Source organism: Scatophagus argus, chromosome 2 (genome assembly GCF_020382885.2).
Source record: "Scatophagus argus isolate fScaArg1 chromosome 2, fScaArg1.pri, whole genome shotgun sequence".
NCBI lineage: Eukaryota > Metazoa > Chordata > Actinopteri > Scatophagidae > Scatophagus > Scatophagus argus.
Window position 1 is genome coordinate 4540799 of NC_058494.1, and position 20378 is coordinate 4561176.

At 40.0% G+C, this 20378-nt stretch overlaps 1 protein-coding gene across 3 annotated transcripts in view; it reads right to left on the reverse strand.

Moving 5' to 3' along the window:
* The window catches only part of rptor (regulatory associated protein of MTOR, complex 1), a 153898-nt gene that overhangs the window by 73346 nt on the left and 60174 nt on the right, over nucleotides 1-20378 (reverse strand). For all 3 annotated transcript variants that reach the window (XM_046402669.1, XM_046402687.1, XM_046402678.1), the window contains exons 7-8: nucleotides 16122-16297; nucleotides 1582-1641 (exon numbers count right to left, since the gene is read on the reverse strand). In XM_046402669.1, the coding sequence (XP_046258625.1) occupies nucleotides 1582-1641; nucleotides 16122-16297 (236 nt within the window). The remainder of the gene's footprint in view (nucleotides 1-1581; nucleotides 1642-16121; nucleotides 16298-20378) is intronic.

Below are 20378 nucleotides of genomic sequence, written 5' to 3' on the forward strand. Positions count from 1 at the left end.
AGAGTGTGAGTATATGTGTGTGTGTGTGTGTGTGTGTGTGTGTGTGTGTGTGTGTGTGTGTGTGTGTGTGTGTGTGTGTGTGTGTGTGTGAGTGTGTGTGGGGGGCATTAGAATGGGATGTCCAATGAGCTTATATAAATGTGATAGTCAGGTTGCCACTGCCCGGTGGCTGTATAGTGTACATGTAATGTTATGTCTTCACAACACTAATTCAATCAATAAAACAAGTTCTGCCCCCATCACTAATCTGATGCTAGAAATTGTGTTTTAATGCACTTATTGTCCCTTTATCTTTGTGAAGATATTGTCAATAAAACTTGACACTTTCAGCAGATGTTTCAAATTAAAAGCCTACCACAAATGGGAGAGATTATACTTTCTGAGCCTGTGGAAGGCTTTTAATGTAAAATATCTGTGCAGTCTGTCACTAGAGATTGAAACAGATGAGCAAAAGTGAGTGAAAACAATACTCAGTGTTAAAAAGGGAAACTCAGAGCAGCTGACTAGAGAGTATGACATGAATCAAATGTAGTATATTATGGAGTTGATTATACTGAATTTACCAACATAATGGATAAGGATAACAGATATAAAAGTGGAAACATCAGAAGTAACAGTCTCTAATAAAAAAATAAAGGCTACTACTTGAGAATTTACAGCACTGTGGAAACCACTTGTTTACGTGACTGAAGGTTGGACAGGAAAGCAAAAGTGCATCATTATGGGACAGCTCCTGCTGTCTGGAATATGAAGAATCACAAACACACACACACACACACACTCTTGAGGACAAAGCAGATAACACTCATCTCTGCACGAACCCTCAGCCAAAAACTAATTAAAACCTAGTGGAAGCTACAGATGTGCAGCTACTGTGTGTGCATGCGTGTTCATGCACACACGAAATGTGTCTATGGTACACTGAAATCATAGTTCAAGTACGCCCACCTTTAGCAACTTCATTAACAGACTACTGAGACACTTAAACACCTCAAGGTGCTTCTCAACAAGATCTACTTTTTCTGCTGAGATATGACAGTGCTTTTACGTTACCTAATACTTCTAAAACCAAGTCACCTCATCCAACTAAGTTTATGGGTGTCATTTTATTCTCCCCCGCACTTAAGGAGAAAAAAATAGAAAAGCCGCCTCCCGATGGTTCAGTGAAACGACTAAAACTTTAGATATGACATCCATATTGATTGCTAATATCTGAGAGTGTGTGCCTAAGAGCAAGAGATGTTCTGCTCTGAGTGGCTCTGCACCCGCAGGTTTATTGAAGAAATGTGGAGCTTTAAATCTGCCAAACTACTGCCGCTTTGGCTGTGAGGGGGAAACAAAAGCAGAGAATTATACCTGCAGGATGGAAAACAACAGAGAGAGGGCTGACAATAAGGAGGAGGGAGAATAAGAGACAGACAGGAAGACAGATGGAGAGAGACAGACAGGAGGAAATGGGATAATGATCTCTAGACTGCACCCTCCTGAGAAAGACAGACAGTAAGAGGGAAAGAGCTGTGACAGAGCAGAGATTTCTCTTTTTTGTTTGTCTTTTTAGGATGGCGGTGTAGTGTCACTTACTTCTCAATGAGGTCTAACGTCACCCCCGGCACCAACTTGGCACTCTTCTGCATGCAAAACCTGGGAAAAAAAACAGACAGGGTAAAGCTGTTGATAAGGAAAACAAGAGGTGCTCAGAGACCAGACAAAGCAATAAAAACGTTTGGCCCCTACAGATCGGATTTTACGACCTACACGAGAGACAATCAACGGATAAAACACCCAAAAGAAAAATGAGAGCTTCAAAGATTACAACCACTGAGTACTTTGATAAGTGTATTCTGGCTGAGTTACAGTCAAAGGGGAGGGCAGCAGGAAAGGCAGCAGGAAAGGCAGCGGGAAACGCAGAGTCGTATTTCTGAAAGGTCTGTCATGGGGGTTATTGTTTACTGTGCACGGTTAGCTCTGACAGGTTGGGCCAGCTGTAAGTTACAGCAGGTTGGCGTTGAGAGCCTCGACAGGCGCACAGCTCGGTGCTGGGGCTCGCTGTGAGTCATCACACACCTGGAGGAGAGCAGGTGTGTGTGTGTGTGTGCATGAGCAAACATCAGCCACACATCAACTGCAGGGAACACTGAATGACAAAAACATCTGAGATTACACTGCAAAAAAACAAGACAGTACTTGAACATAAACCATGAGTTACTGCGCAGCCTTCAAATTTTGATTTCACTAAATCTGCACTTGAACGTGTTGCTTGGTTTGTTTATTTGTTATTAAAAAAAACCCTCCAGGTCATATTAACTGAGCTGAAAGCTGCATTCATTTGTCTCTCTTAAACCCTTGTTTACTGTCCACCTGTCTGGCTGCTGTCTGGTGCTCGACAGGTAGCGTACGGTGGGTTTTCAGATTTTGGTCAATAGAAAGAGACGCCTGCTGCTGCTGGAAACAGAGCTGACAAGAGACTGAACCACAACAGTGAAGCTGCAGGGTGAAAATAATAAAGCTAAAACAAGCCACAGAGCAGCGAGAGGTCTGTGATTATTGTCCTTCATCAGTATGACCAATCCAATTTATATTACCTTCAGGTGGGGCTCAACAATTCATTTTTGGATACAACAATTTTTTGATAAAAGCAAATGAATATAAATAGAAACGAATGTCATACTCAGAACAAGTAGATTTAAAAAAAGCACCAGTGGTAAAGAGGACCCTGTGACTCATCTAAGACAGGTAACTTTTGAAAATCTAAAACGCTAGCCTGAACAATTTAAAATGCTGGACGCTAGCCTTGACACAGGAGCAAGTGAAATATTTACAACTATGCTGAAAGCCAACCGACAAACTCGTAAATAACATCTGCAGTTTTTCTCTGGAAAACAAAATGCACATGAAAAAATGAAAGTGCTTTGCCACGGCTGGTGTGGGGCTGTTCATAAAAATAAGCGACACAGCTGTTTTGACACATGCCGTTCAGTAGAGATGTATTTTGGTAAACTCAAATGCAGGGCATGCTAGGAATTATGTTAATAAGATATTAATGCAATATAATATATGCATGAACAACTGTGAGGGAATTTTCCTTCTTTAGGCTAAAGGTAAGACGACAGTCTGGGTTGTCTAGAGCCTAGAAATCAAGGCTGAAGGTGTGTTGTACTCTGCTGCAGACTCAACAGACTAGCTGCATTTTAGAAACACACTACAGCTCAAGTTTGCAAAACCTTATCAGTGTAAAAGGCCATGAGTCAATGGAATGCTTACAGATATTTAGGAGTAAAAAATAACCTTAAGAGGGTCCAGGAAGGAAGGGTTTTGGAGAGTTGCTTTGGCATTACACATTGTGCTAACTTGTATTGAGCGAGCTTCACTGAATGTAAGACATCCAAGTCTCCTGAATGTTATTCTTCACTAGAGCTGACCAGGTTATCAGATTTTCTTGACAGCAACAACTGAACTGAATGTGTTTAATGCTATTCTGGACACTGAGCCAACTCATCATCTTCCACTTACAGGTTTTAAAGTCATGATTACAAGTTCAGAATTGTTTCTGACTGCAGGAACTAGACAAATGTGATATGATTTAAATAAAACATTTAATTGGTTAAATGTAAAGCAACGAGTTGATTTGAGTGTGTTAACGCGATAATAACGCGTTGACTTGCCCAGCCCTAATGCGTTAACGCATTAACGTTGTCCCAGCCCTAATAAAAACACAAGGTAAAAGCTACTCTTTCTTTTAATTTAGTTCTGAAGCTTCCTTGTTCAACCCCTCATGTATGCTGATCGCGTATTAGTGACTCAGTTTTATCCACCAACAACTGAAACTCATGACTGGGAGTGAAGTTTAGTTCCAAAAGGACAGAAGTCAATTTCAGTGAATTTGTATCCAACAACTGTACCACCCTGACTGTGACACGTTCTCTGACACTCACATTCAAATGTTCTTCCAGATGCTGGCGAGTAATGAGATCCCTCATGACCCCAGTGTAACTCAGTGTCTCTTTAAAGAACAACACGAGCCCTGGGTGTGCCCAGCACTCAGGAAAGAAAGGAGAGGAAAGATGTAACCAAGCAACTTGTTCTAAAGTCTTTATGATCAGCAACTATTTGAATGTGATCCATGATGTACACCATCTGCATTAGTATGTGCCAGGTCTTTGTCGGGAACACATGTATATCGCTGTTTCTCCCAGCACAATACTAAAGAAAAGTGCTCTGCATTTAATTCTGAATTTCATTTGAAGCACAGATTAAAGATTTTGTTTATGATTTTGTCTGTGTTTGCTACAAAGGAGATAAGGTGAATCCCCAGACATAAACAGAGATGATTAACTAAAAACGGAGTCTGGCAGAAACAGACAGCCAGGCCAAAGCTAACAGAGCACAGACCAAACAGGAGGTTGCATCAGGGAGATTTTGTTTCCACCCAAACCCTGTGCAGGCAGATGTAAAATCCCTCTGGTGTGAAAGACAGGAGAAGAGAGATAAGAAAATTGGTCACACTTAGATCTGTAGTAGTCCTGATCCTCAACCTGCGTCAGAAAAAGTTCCGTTTGTGCTCTCAAATGATCGAAAACAAGATGATGACGTTTCAGCCAGAGCTTATAATATCATACAAACTTGAACCTTATCCCAAAACTATGAATCCACGACAACAAGTGGACACATTAACTGCTTAAAAATAAGACAAAAGCGACCAAAAATTGAAAATATGTTGTCTAGTGTTCTGGTAACAATCTACATACACAGCCAGAAGCTAAACTAAGCGGAGAATCAGACAGGGATCAGACTAAATCTTTATTCTACACAGCAAAGCAGGAAGAAAGTGCATTATGCAAGCTGAAACCAGATCATACGTCACTCTGAGATTGAATGGTTTGAATGAGGCATGGGGGTCAGTGGAGAGAGCTTTTATCAAGGCTTGTGTATTATCTTTTCAATTTCGTCATCACTCAGGTCTCACCTACACTCGTCGGTCTTTGTAAAATATCTGCTGAATGCAGTTCAGCCACATGACACATTCAACCACGTACTTGCTAATTAGAAGGGCACTTATACCATCACCATTCAAAGGGGTAACACATCAGGGGTAATGTCAGTGCTAAAACCCCAAAGTGGAGTACTGTCAAACGTAAACAATCATTCATCTCAGCCATGACTCAAGCTGGGAAAATTATTTTAAAAGCTTCAGGCAGCCAGAAGTGATGGGAACGGCTTGTTTTCGATTTTAGAAAGAAATACTTCCTGAGACTCAACAAGCAGATGAATATCATTTTCTATTAATCTGTTCTGGTCAACCACTAATTCAATGCATGAGCCAGAAGTTTATATTTATTTCTAGATCAATGCATACTGATTTATAGACCTTTTAACCACATTAAATGGCAAGTTTTGAGGCCGATTCAACGCATGGGCCTTACGGCCTCTAACTCACATGAGGTTGCTTGTACAAAAAAAGACATGTAGCTATGGTTACAAGGTAATACAGCGTTACAAGGTAATACAGCGTTAGGTCTGGCTGAGAACTTGCAACCAGATTTGAAATAGGTTGATTACTGATCCACATAGTGGATACATAGGATCTGCTACTAATGGTTTCTTATTAATTTTTCTATTCTTCACATTAAAATAGACATCTGTGTCCGAAATCAGTCTCTCACACACACATTAAATGCACCCTATATACTAGAGGCAAGGTTTACTCTATGGTGAACAAACAAGACATAAATTTCAAGTTATCATCATGTAAACACACCGATGTATAACAGGTTATTCTGATTCTGTTTATAGTGTTAATCATCTCTGCCAACACTTAGCAAAGTAAACCTGAGGATGATGATAGTATCATTAGGTTTTAAGGTATTTAGTCATAAAACAACTTATTGGATAATTTAGAATTTTGACCTGATGATGACGCTACACAAAAATTTAAGAGTTCAAAACACTGCTACTGCTAATCATCCTGATGAGAACATGAACAACAAATTTTATGGCAATCACTCCAATGATGCGATCTGAAACAATTATGAAGCTGATAAAAGATATCCAGACAGAAGGACTGTAAATGACCTTACCTCTAACTAAGCAAAATTTGGCTTTGAGATGCATCAACAACTACGGCTGACAGACTTTAACTTCCTGGAAGAGGCGAACGGGGACAAATCAGTGGACAGAAGTAGTGGAGAGCTGGAGGGCAGAGATGACGAGGAAATTGAGGGATTATTAGAAGAGAGAGCGAGGCGGCCAAATTTAATTGGATCATGAAAAAGAGAGAGCGTGTGGGGAGGTGGGCATGTACATATTAAACTTTGAGGAGGGAAATGAAGTGAATCTCGTACGAGGAAACGACTATACTGCTCCAAGGGTGGGTGGTGGAGCAGGAGCAGGAGGAGCAGAGCGTCCCCTCTGGTCCCCACAGAGCTGACTGTCTTCTCCAGCTCATCACTTCTTCAATCAGCCTTCCAGTCTCAAGTCACCGTCTCTGTCTGTCATGTGCTAGAGGGACAGCTTGGTGATCCCAATATCTAATCTGCTCTGTGACTGAGCTACAACATATATGAGATATATCATACTTAGTAGGGTCTAGTCATCAGCTCAATAGAAAATATGACAAACGGAGTGATGAAAGGTGTGATCTGGAGGACTTCGGATTCTCTAATCCTTCATTTACTGCATCTGTTAATCCTGTTAGCATAACAATGAGAATGTTTAGATCTTAGGCAGATTTACTGGATGTAACATCTGAGATGGCAGAACAGCTGCATACATTAGTGAGGTGATCTTGGCATCCGTTGGGTTCAACAACAACCTTAGAACACAGGCTGAAAACCTACTGAGGAATAGTTTGAGCACAGGTAACTCTAACAAAAAAAAAAAAAGAAGGATTTGTCTTCTTAGAAGGAACAGTCCATAAGAAAACTTTCCAGTACCAAAACAGTTAACAACTTGCTCCTTTACAGAGGATGGCAGCTTTTTTTCCAGATTTTTGTGTCAGTTGCGTCCTGTAGCTGCTTTATCCAGCCTGTTTCTCATCTTGGCTGATAATAGTTCAAATATCATGTATAATCTACAATTAACTTCTTTCTCTCTTAGCCTCTCGTCTCTTCTCTCCTTCCGTGAACAATATCCTCAGTTAGAGGCGTGGATGCTGGACACATGACATGGACTCGAGTCACAACTTTGATGACTTTATACTCCACAAAACTTGACTGTAACACCACTGATAGGTATCTTCACTTGTTCTTGAGCCTTTTGACTTGAAATACTTGATAAATACTTGAGAACTTCTACAAGAATTTCCCTTCAGGGATAAATAAGGAATTCTGACTCCGATTCTGATTCTGAAGATTTATTAATGAATATATCATACTTTTTAAATTGACATAAATTCATTGTTTTCGTTCATTTCCTGAATCAGTCTTGCCCTGCCACCTGCCAAGCACCAATCTACTCACCAGGTACATCTTCTGCTCGCGGAGTAAATCTCAGAGGGCCACCAACACCACCAACACCACCAACACCACCAACACACTGATGGATAGATATTTGAACCAAACAGTCACGTACTAAAAAACTGTTCAGTATCTACCCTGTGTTAGTGTCATTTAAAAGAATGCTGCTTCTGTCATTTGCTGTACAACAGTGTATTTGTTGCCATTTCTGTCGCTTCTTTCTGTAGATGCAGTTAAGTAGCTACCTAGCTATGAGGAAGATGATGTTGGCATTCCTAATCTTGCCTTCAAAGCAAGGTTGTCATGATTACTCAATACAGCAGTGGTATAAGACAGAAAAAGTCTCTAAACGCATACGGGAACAACTGCAATAACGTTAATATCAACCTCGGTTGAATATCCGGTGTTTTTCCTATATACTGTAGCTTTGGTAGCTTCGATACCATGAAATGTGGATGTTCTATGCTTTTAAACATGAGGTATTGAAAAAAGTAGCAATATTTCAATAGTTTTGACAACCTTACTGCAAAGCTCTATTTTGTTGACCATTTCTCCAACTGCAGGAAACGGTATGTGGACATTCAGAGTCCAGGAGATATGGTAGTGCAAAGGGCAAAGCTGCAAAATCACCACAGCCTACAGTCAGTGAGTAGTCAACACTGAAAAGATTTTCAGTGATGCTGCATGCTTCAAAATGGTGCATGGTCTGCATGTGTAAAATCCATTCACTGGCAGAATATACTGTATATGTATTAATATGACTTTCAACTTCTTGCCAAATTTCTCATTGTTACATAAGCTCATAACATGCTGTTCATTAAGTGGCAGTGGGCTCCTAAGCTCCAGTACAATTTCTCTAGTTTCACAGCAAATCTCAAATTATACATTATAAGCAATGTTCTTTTTGATTATTAATAAGACAAATGTGAAGATGGAGAAGGTTCTGCCTGATCAGCATGGAATCATGCTCCATTACTGCTATCAATTTAAATTAACATCAAAGTGTAGCACTAGCGGTACTAGACACATTATGCTAATGAAAAGAAATTTCCTGAGCATACATGTGTGATGACCACGCCTACAGCACAATTCAGTTTAAAGGAAAAATCCACCCTATAGAATTCACTTATGTTATTTCCTGAAACACCACACAGTTCCGCTTGAATTTGTAAATTTTAAAGTGTTTCATTTCCAGCTGAACAGCACAGAGACAGGCTGTAGCGATGATGTCACCTGGAGACAAATCCTGTAGTGACTCCGACAGTGAATAATTGACCAACTGTTGAGACTCTTTAACAGCAGCCATGGTGAATTTACAGGGAGAGGAGTACATTTTCTGACTCACAGCTGTAACCCTGAGACTTAACTCATTTGGATAGAAAGTAATCAGCAGATATCACCTAATGAGACCATTAGGTATATTTAGGGGGGTTATCATGAAACTGTCTAAAATAAACTCATTATGTTTTGGCAATTTAATTTGACATATATTGAGTGGCTGTATTTAAGACAGATGGAATTAAAGGAAAAGCCTAAATAAATGTGCGCGCGCATGTGTGTATGTGAATCATATGTGATAGTCAGACCTCCACCCAGTTTAACAAGTTTGGAGGATTTTGACGTGCTAGACAGCGCTCTCCACCTCCATCATCACAACACAAATGAGGAAAGGCTTGCTAGGAAATATGGTTTTCATTCCAAAAGTAAAGCTCAGAGAAACGATGCCAAAGAGAAGTGAAGCAGCTCTGACTGACTGTGGTGCTGCAAAATATTTTACATTCCTACAAGTCAGTAGGGCTGCAACTTATGATTATTTTCACTGTTGATTGATCCGACAGATATCTTAATGATTACTTGATTAATTGTTCAGTTTATAAAATGTAAAAAAAAGAAAAAAGAAAAAATGTTTATTACAATTCCTTAGATCCCACTTTTTTTCTCCAACCAACAGTCGAAAACCCAAAGACTCTTCATTTATGATCATAATTGACAAAGCAAAGCAGCAAATCCTGACCTTTAAGAAGTTGGAACCAACTAATGATACTTTTACTTAAAAAGCAACTTAAATGAATAATCGATTATGAAAAGTTGGCAGCTACTTTTCCTTCAATCGACTTATCAATAATCGACTAATCACTGCAACTCTGTACGTCACCCAGCTGACTGTTTTGAACTCTACACTAAATGATGCCTCCTTTTTCAAATTGGAAAGCTTATAAAGCTAAGATCTTTCTGCATCAAATTGACGCATGTCAAAGTTTAACAATGTTTAAAGTTCCTTTTAGCAAAGGGATCTACCATTTTACAATTGTGACTTGACTTTCCAAAGTTCCAGACAAACAACTTTTAAAAGGAAGTGCTTATGACTTTAGTGAATCAGCTTCAAGACAAACTGGCTTTTACCACAGACCACAAGGAGGTGACGTCTGCAAAGTGTCCTTTCAAGGCATCTCCAAAGACTGTGGTTGCTTTTTGGTGACATTTACAGACTTCAGTGGCCATTTATCTCATTTAAAGTGAGAAGCGGATGGAAGATTTAACAGTGTGATCACAATTAGGGTAGGTGAACAATCTAAACAGATGTATAACTGGCCAGAGCTTTCTTATTATGTGTAAAAGCTACGTTAGCGACTGGTGTCTAGCAGCATGAGGTATTCTGCTGATCTGGCCTTAGAAAAAATCTGACATAAAAAAAAAAACCTCACTCAAAAGTTATGGTGTCACATCAGCAAACAGTCAAGTCGGGATGGGACAGAGCCAAGCTATCAGATGTATGTTTGATGGGGTTTGCTGAGGTAAACCTGCTGCTCTCTTTAAATCCACAGAGGCCTCCAGAAACTATTCAGCTAAGGCATATACAATGCTATGTAACAGTTTCCTCTGTAGTTCACCCTTCTTTTTTTTCTTTTTAACCAGTGATTTACATTTCACTTATTAAAGTCAAGGCTCTGGAACAAGAATAGTGTAGTACATGTGTGAGTGTGTGTTAAGGCTGCAAATATCAATTCTTGTGAGTGTTTAATGTGTCTTGTTCCACCAATAAGGAAGGACAGAGATGTAGCCACATTTGTCTCAATGAACATAATGAGGCTGTGTGTGTGTGTGTGTGTGTGTGTGTGTGTGTTAGGGAAGAGCCTGCACAATGAAGAGAATATAGGATGCGATCAGGTGAGCCAATTAAAATCTCATCTGTACTCCTTCTCTTAGAGGTTCACATACAGTACTGTTTACAGCACATGTATGAAGATAATGATCATACCTGTCAAAGCTGAGCAGAAAGGTTGTAAGGCTTACATATAGATATCATCATCCGCATTAACCTGCGTACCTGTGCGGGCATGATTATTCACATACATGCAGGAAACCACAGTGCTGCAGTTGGTTGGGTTAGCATGTGTGGAGCCAGTGGTACTGGTGTAATATTAAAGACAGAAACGCAGACACCTGCTGAGGAGTTGGCTTGGTCTGCTTTGTATTCCACAGAGATTCATCGTTGCTGCCTGATCCTTCCCTAAACTGCTGAATTACAGAAGTGCTGGCAATGATGGTACAAGGCTCCTCCCAGGCAATCTTAATGGTCGTCAAGAGTGGCCAAACATGGCTTTTTAAAAAGTGTCTGGCATGTTTTACCATTTGCTGAATACAACTAACCACAAAGTATGACTAGCTAACAGGAATGCTACTGTTCATCCTGAGGAGAACATGAATGTCTACAAATTTCAAGAACATCAATTCAATAGTTGCTGAGAATATTGACTCTATACAATGGCCTTTTTTATCAACACAAAATGGAGGAGTAATGCCAAAGAGCGAATCACAACACCAAACCATTTGAGAATGTTAAGGTTCCCAATCAGAGAAGTACATTAATTCTACAATATAGTACAGATATCAACTACACGAGGTGTGTTCGAAATAACTGGAACAAATTTTGTAATAATTCTTAATTGTCTGAAAAAAAAAACTGTGACAGCACAACTCTAGTGTGGAGAAGTGTGGAGATATTTAAAGTCTGAAGGTCTTCATGATGATCCATTAAGCAATGGTTGTGATATTTCACTCTGGACCAAAGTGGCCAACCAACTGACAGGCCAACTGTGCAACCAGACTGACTGACATTGCTAATGCACTCAGCATTTTATTCCTTCATCCAGTGTTTCTTTTTCTTCCTTACCCTGCAAACCCCTGGTGTCATCCTATTTCCTCCCTCTCTATTTTCATATGCTCACCTCCTCCCCATCCCTCCCCATCCATCGCAGCAGTGGGGAAATCCCTTGAAGATGGCGCTCCATCGGTAATGATTTTCTGCTCAGCTGAGCAATGAAAGGCACACATGCACTCACTCTGCCTTGCTCTCCCTCTCCCTCTGTAAACCTTATCACCATCCTTCAATGCATCTCATTAAAGATTTAAAGCCAAGGTAAGCCTCACATCAAGTGAATCCCTCCTATCGGCCTTTCTAACCTCGCTAAACTCTACCGCATATCCTCATTTTCTTGCAGTTTCTCACTCTGGGGTTATATGAAATTAAGAAGAAGGCAGCTTTGCATGTCTTTATTTAGAAAATAATAAGTGAAGAGGAGAGACAGCAACAAACTATGGGAACATCAGGAGGTGGGAAGAAGTGTTGAGAGAGAGCTGCAGCATCTTTGGAGACATGTGAGGAGCTCTCAGTTTCATCAAAAGCTGGAGGAAAGGTTGATGTAAATGCAGGCCACAGCTGGTAGGTTTAATCTGGTGTGGAGGTTTCTTGAGCACTGGGACTATTCTCAATCAAATTGTTATTCTCTACAAAATCTGGCAGGAGGGCGCTGAACAGCAGCTGTATACTATGTCTGGAATTAGTAATGTCCTTTGCAGCGACATACTGAGTTGTCTCCTTCGAGGCCTCGAGTTTAAAGTAAGTTTATGTAACTTTTGCCGAACAGCGGCAACTCTAGCTGCAAGTAATAATGGAATAACCCCAATTTTCTTTGACATAGTGTGATGGTGGCACAAGCAGAGAAGACTCAGACAGTCAGTGAACTGACTCCATAATGTCTGTTACTCAATATCTTTTTTCTACAAATGTTAGCTGCCATTAGCATCTACAAGCTAAGACATATAAAACCGAGAAATATTGTATCAGTAAAAGTCCTGAGGACAAAGCGGACATATTGCTCATGAGCTCAACTTTTATAAGGAAGAATGCGTTGCTTCTTATTTTAAAAGTCATGTACAGGAGCCTTTCTTGAACTGATGGTGAGACACATTTTAATTAATGCATTAAGAGGGAAAACTAAATATCAAAATGAATGAATGGATTTCCATCATGCAATTTTTTAATAGAAATACAACATTAACATATAGTAAGACGTAGATACAGCAATCAGCCACAACATTATGAAAACTGACAGCTGAAGTGACTAACATTGATTATCTCGTTACAATGGCACTCAGAAGTGGGAGGGATATGTTAGGCAGCAAGTGCATATTTGGTCCTTGAGGATGAAAAAAAGGGCAAGTGTAAAGATTTGAGTGACTCTGACAAGGACTAAATTATGATGACTGGACGACTGGGTCAGAGTGTGTCCAAAACTGCAGCTCTTGTGGGATGTTCCCGATCTGCAGTGGCCAGGACCTACTAAAAGTGGCCAAGGAGGGAAAAAGAGTGAACCAGCGACAAGGTCATTGGTGGCCAAGGCTCACTGATGCATATGGGGAGGCTGGCCTGTGTTGTCTGATCCAATGGAACTGCTTAAGGTGTCAGAACACACAGTGCATAACAATTTGTTGTGTTTGCTTGACCCGTGTCCACATGAGCATCAGAACTGTAGCACAGAGCAATGGGAGAAGGTGACCTGGTGTGAATCACATGTGCTTTTCCCTTGAGTGGATGGGAGGGTGTTTGAGTGCATCTTGTATGTTCATGTACATGGAACATTTATGCTGAATTAGTTTATCAAACTAAACTGAGCTATGTGGGTAAATACATAACAAATAGTTGTCCCTAATTCATTATTGACCAACAAGTTAAATTCATTTATACAAACCACTGAAGCTTGACCTTTAAGTGTCATTAACAGGAAGGATCAGTCCTAACTTTTCCCTACAAACCACAACATTCATTTTTGCAGATATAAGGTATTAAAGAATGGTTCAGTCAATATAATCCAGCAGGCTTTTAGTAACTTGGTCTCTGAATGGAATGTTGGTAAAGGATATCAATATTAATGGCATAATACTGAGACCTCATTATGCTGAAGGTCATGGTGGGATGTGGATTTAGTGCAGGGGAAGATAAACGAAACTCTTGAACATTTCTAGCAGAGAAAAAACATTCAGCTAGCAGTAGGACACCTCCTGAAGGCAACCTGTCATTCTCATTTATCATTCTCAAAAAAAAAGTTGTCCGCCTCTTTCAAGTTTTTAGTTAAGAATTTGTTAAATCTTCCCTATGACTTTTAGAGTGTGCAAAGGGAATTCAGTCATTAAAATGCAAAAACAGTGGGGATAAGTAATGATTTATGACACCAAAGTAACTTTATACAGTGAAGAGAGAGAGGGAGGGGCTCTGCATGGAAGATAAGGTACTCACCTACATTTTCAAAATATCTCTTAACAAGAAATCTCTTTAAAGCCAGTGGGTGATGATTGTGCTGATGGTATCCTTCTCACATTTTAACGATTTAGTTTCATCTTTGATTTTGCATTCACACATACAATCTCAATCTCTCTCTCTCTCTCTCTCTCTCTCGTTACCAAGCTGAATTGTCTTGAAACAAAAATAATAATCATGTTGTCATGATAATCAACAACCAAATCAATAGCTTATAGGCAACTAGCTCTCCTCCTGTCGATTTCAATACAGATTTACCCTCTTGGTTTAACCATCACAGTGTATTTAAGAGGTCCTGCCACTTGTGATTTGTGATCGATGGACCCGTACCCCGGGAACATTTAACAATCTTCATATTTTTCGTGGGCCTCAAACTGGGCAGACAGCCAGTGATTCTAACTATGCTCACAGCATTATAAGACGCACCTCGATGTGGCCTACAATTGTTTCAGCTTATCATTTGCTAAGCGTAAGTCTGTAAGTCCAAGACATATTTTCTGTGGTCTGGTCGGCAAAGGACTCTGTCGCAGATGACAGGCCACTGCTTGAGCCCTACAGTACGCTAAGGCTTTATAGCAGCACACAGAAACGGCACTGTGTATTAATCTGATCAGCTCTTTTGATGAGCTTTTAAAGAGACCCCCAACCAAATTATTTCCAGCAAATATCAACCAAAAAGCCTTGTTTGAGTTCAGAGTTCAGTATATCCTGCTAAATTCAAAAGTAGAAATCTGATTTAAAATTTAATTAAATAATGGCCAAAACTATTATGGTAAGATATTACTAAACTTTATTTTCAAGTATGACACAAAAATCTGTGATGTATGGGTAGCAGGTGCACTCCTGTAGCTGATACATAATATTTTTAAGTAATAAAATACAGACTAAATTTGTTTAGGCTGTCTGACTTCCTGAACTAAATAAGGAAGTATGTAATCAAAGAATAAGTAAAAGCTAAGAATCTAACAATGCTTTCAAATCAAGCTTTTCATACTGCTGACAAATTTCATACCCATTACAAGGACTTTATTTATTTTAATTAGCTCTCAGTTCTTTCAGAAATAACAGCCTCAACATACAGGATGTAGAGTTACACTACATGTGTTTATAAAACATGAATGACATATCTATGTGTGTATGTTTTGTGTTGACGGGGATAGGAGGTGATGCAATCACCTTTGCCTGGGTGTGCAAGCCCGTTGCGCTCAGTGTGCCCCACACACAGCTGACTGGCTGATGTAACCCGTGTGCTCCTGTAGTTTAGCTTGAAGCCGCTCCGCTACAGCTCGCTGAATGATGCATCAGGCTGCATTTACATCAGGCCGCTGTATCAGCCAAGCTTCCCAAATGATCACATTTTGCCTGAATATCTTTCACCTATTTTACTGGAGCTGCCTCTGCAGGGATCATCATCCTCACATTGCTGTGGATGATGTCAGTTTACATTTTTCATCATAGCTGAATACTGAGCAGAGTCAGAGCTCAGAGGAATGCTCTCTGAAGAGGACATATCACTGTGTCCTCAGAGTGTCCACGCAGTCACTAACAGGCTTTACAAATGTATGACCAACACATGGTCTCCTGCAAGGTCCAAGAAAGAAAAAATGTGTGTGCATCTTCATGATTATTACAGAGAAATGGAAAAGTGGCATAAAACTGTAACAGAAGCCACAGAAGTCAGAGATTTTAAGGTCACACTTTTTCCCCTGGAGAAAAACGTCCCTGTCTGGCAACCCACACCATTTTCTGCATGAGCAGAAAAGTTATTTAGATTTTTCTAAAATCTAAGATTTTTTGAAAAGATTTTCTGACCTACAGACTAAAATCATAACCACATAGCTCCTGTGTATGAATTTAAAATTTCTCCTCATGCTATTTGGTATTTGGTTTCTTTAACGGAAAACGCAGGTTAAATGTTAATAGTTACCAACAGTTAAATCCCAGAAAGCCAGCTGCCTCCACATGAATTCAGTAGATACTCCGAATGTACCATCTAGAGTTACTCAGTGTTTCATGCTTCACATGTCAGTGGCAGCAGAGAGAAGGGAAGGAAAATGAGAGAGAAACATTACCATCGCAGGGCGATCTTGATGGGCGTGGTGAGGCAGGAGGTAAACAGGTCAGCTGGAAGGTCGGGGTTCATGGGAAGCAGCTCGCTGGCCTCGCAGGCAGCCAGCTGGATGCAGTTCTTCATGGAGGGCGGTAGGGGCATCTGTGCAAGTGGATGACTGGGATTGATGGCTGCCACCTGAACAGAAAACATGACAGCGTTTGTTTACATTCATTTGGCAGCAATGAGATATTTTAAAGCCACAACAAGCAATGTCGGTATGAATGTGTGCTTCAGACCTAAAACACTGAATTACTGAGCTGCTCCACGGCCTGACCTATTGTCTGGGGAAATGAATGACAGGACAGACAGAGAAGAGGAGCTGGCTGACAGACAAGCTGATTGAAAAGAGGGGAAACTCGTATGTGGCCAGTGTTTGTGTCTGTCAGAGGATATAACAGACACAGGCATGGAGACGCAGCCCCATTTGTTGACACACATTTATCAAAAACGGGTTTGAGCAAAGCTGCTGTCATTTCAATAGTGTGCAAGTGTTTCACTTTGAAGGTGCTGACTGATGGTCTTTCTTGTTAGCACTGGCATTATAGCAGCTACAGACCGAAATGAGCTTTATCACAAAGGCAGAATCCTGGTATTTTGGCAGTACTAGAAGGATTACCATATAGTCACAGCAATAGAAGCAAGCTGAGAGGACAACAGAAAACAACAGACGATAAATTTGAGCTAAAGACCAGATGAGATGAAAAGGAAGGTCAGTGGAAGGCTAAAGATTAGCAGCCTCCAGACCAAAAGGTATGTAGTGCAGAGAAGAGGCACACAGAAAAAAAGACAACTTAGAAATGAAGCAGAAGTCTTTGGTACCTCAATACTTGAGGAACAGCAAATTAGAAAATCTGAAGTCAGAGGTTGCGCACAATGTCCAGCAAAAGCGACAGGTGAAGGCATCAGCACCCTGTTACCACCTACACAGGCCTGCTCTGTTGTCGTTATTGTTGCAAGCTGTGCTCATCAGATTTGGCACCATCTCATCACTCCAATCTTTCCACAAAGACAAGTCTACTAGCCATTTAGTCACTTGTCAACACTTTTTGAAGGACATGTATGACACACTGTGAGTCCTGACTACAGCTGATCATTAAGGTGTGTGTATAAATGAGTACAGGTAGTCATGATGCATTGTTGGCCCTAACAGTCAACCTCTGGTTTTTAACTATTCAGGAGCATCAATAAAACACTTGAACTATAATTCATGCACATCCATGTTTTATGACTGTTGATACAGTACAACAGAAAGCATTGTGTGTGTTTCTGACTGTAGTCATACAGCATTATGTATGCATTATAAGACATATGAATGTCCCCGTAACGCACTATAGATGTAGTCCCACTGAACTTTGTCCATCACAATGATGTTCACCGTCATTAAGCTGCTGCATTGTGTGTACCACACTGAAAACTGAAAATAGAAAAGAAAAAAAATCTCACTAAAATCTATCAACAAACTGTTTGCTTGTGTTATGGACAGCATGGGATTAGCAATAAAAGACATATTTTTGTTTTGTTTTCCCTCTGCTGCATAAAAACAGAAAATGTGACGGCAGAAGATACAAAATAGCACCTTTTTCTGCAGGTTTTCCACCTTGTGCTTCCAGGGAAAACATTACAACGCACTGTGTGAGACATTTTGAGAACGTAATGATAATATGATAGGTTATTGATCCCAGTGAGGACATTTTCCTTTTTCCTGCCCCTTTACCACGCGGTCCTCAGTGGTAAACAATCCTCTTGTCAATTCTACGAACAGAATTAGCATGTTATTTCCGCACTCTGGGACGGCCCAGTCGATATTTGCAAACATGAAAAATGGAATAGGCTTGCATATGATGTAAAACTTTAATTATATTTGGAGGTCTTGACTATTTATGAGTTCATTGTGCTGTTGTACTGTTGATTTGTTTGGTGGGAGTTCAATATGGTTTCTGTCTTTTGTTGAGTAACGTTAATGAGCTGTGGGTCTTAACGAAGGCAGCAATCCAAGACTTTATCATCGCTGACTGCTGTAGGTTGCTGCCTTCATTTTGCAGCCCGGCATAATTTTAATAAAAAAATTAAGGCGGTATTATCATTATTATTATTATCATTGTTAGTAGTAGAAATGATGGTAGTAGTAGTGCACAAGTCTCTATTATTCCAAGAAACAGGGCATCATGTTTTTTTATTCATTTTTAACTGGCTAGGGAGAGTGTCTATTGATGACATGTCAGATTATAGTTGAGACCAGCTCTTCTTCCAATGAGTAAACAACCTAACGTCACAGTTTCACAGGTCAAATGGACAAAAACAAACAAATGAACGGAAATTAAATTAAACCTTACTGCGCCGGAATTTAAGACAATAAGATTTTTGGAGTAAACATCTGATTGTCAGTCATTGCCAAGCTTTTGAGAATAAGAATGTCCCAGCAAACACAGATCCTTTGTTGTGTCCTCATAAATCGATGCAAACATACAGAAAATTATGCAAAGCTGAAACTTTGTTAAAAAACATTTTACTGAAAAGCAAGCTCAGCTATCTGTCTTGCATCATAGATCACATTCAGAATGAATCTCAAACAATTTTACTGTCAGGCAGGTATGTCCTGAGCTGAACCAAATGATCTGCATCAGGGCCAACAAGGGCATATTTTAATAGATCAGAGTGAGCTAACATAAGGTCAATTAAATGCTGATCCTTTTCCCTCCTGTGTTTTGTCCATCACAGCCTACTAATGACGCTGCTGTTCTTAACAGCCAGTCTATGCCCTGGGAGTATTTCACTATACTATATATCCCAGTGAAAACTAAAGTGGATAGCAAAATTATATTTACACATTTGGGAGTGTAAACGATTTATACTTACCAAAAGTTTAATCTTATTCACCCTGCTTCATCTTCATCTTGCAGCAAACTACACAATACGTAGTTGCAGTTTTACAGAATCCTCTAACACCTTTACCCACCACCCAACTGGTACTGAGCATGTGCGACTCTCAAAAGAGAGAGTAGGAGGCGAGACAGCTAACTCCGTAGCTACGTCCATTGTCAGCTCAGGAACACATTGTTTAAAAAACAATAAAAACAAAAAAACACTTGGCTAGATTTACTAGTCCAAGGTGGTATTTTATTTTCCTCAGGTGAGCTGGAATCATTATTGTTGAGCCCTCTGTTGATCAGTGCACAAAAACAGCTTTTAACAGATAAAATGATCCACTTCGGCAGCAGCAGGTCATATCAACTGTCGCTAATCAACAATGACATGAGAAAATGAAGCTTTGCTACTCTGGGTTTGTGTGAGTGTGAGTAATACATCTTCTCTAGAGGATCGCTTCACATCAGTGTCAGGGGTCACATTCTTTTATTCACATCATATCAGTATTATTTTACCTTTGAAACCTAGCTGTTTTTAAACAGGACCTTCAGTGCTTGGTTGAAGGAGCAACTGAAGACCGTGTATCTATCTATTAGTTCAATATGTCAGATAATAAGGGGAGGATTTGATTCCATCCCGGACTGGCAGGAAAAATTTAAGTGCGGTGGAGTGATTGATCAATCCCCCCAGTCCTTACTCAGCTGAAGTACCCCTGAGCAAGGCACTTAACCCCCTCAATTGCTCCCTGGGCACTTGGTACGGCAGCCCACTCCTCCTGTGTGTGTCACTAAATGTTGCATGTGTGTGTGTGTTTCAATCAGTGATGGGTTAAATGCATAGGAGGAATTTCAGTGTATGTGAAAAATATACTGACAAAATAAAGTTTGAAGGTTTTTCTTTTTTTTTAAGTTTGAACACACATATTTAATCATGTAATGGGACCAGGTATCAGCTGATTCCCAATAATACAAGACTCTGCTTAGGATCAGGGCGAAAATAAACGTGACCGAAAAGGTGTCTACTTAATCTATCTCTACACCCCCAATTCGGAAACGTGTGCCTCGAAAAACTGGACTCAATGTGTAACTGATAATTTGGAGTAACATTTGGATTTCATTAATTTTCATCTTGATTCTGTATTTTAACAAATTCTTATGACAATTTTTTGGCATATTATTTAAGTTGGAAAAATTGCAAGTCATTCCACTGCAGAACCTGTTTTCAATACTCAGTCCTACCAGTGACATTCCTGCCAACAATTGCAATGCATTAATTTCATTTCGAGCTAAAACACTGGTATGCGATGAATAAATATGAACATATATTAAAACACTTGGCCTTGTTCACTGGA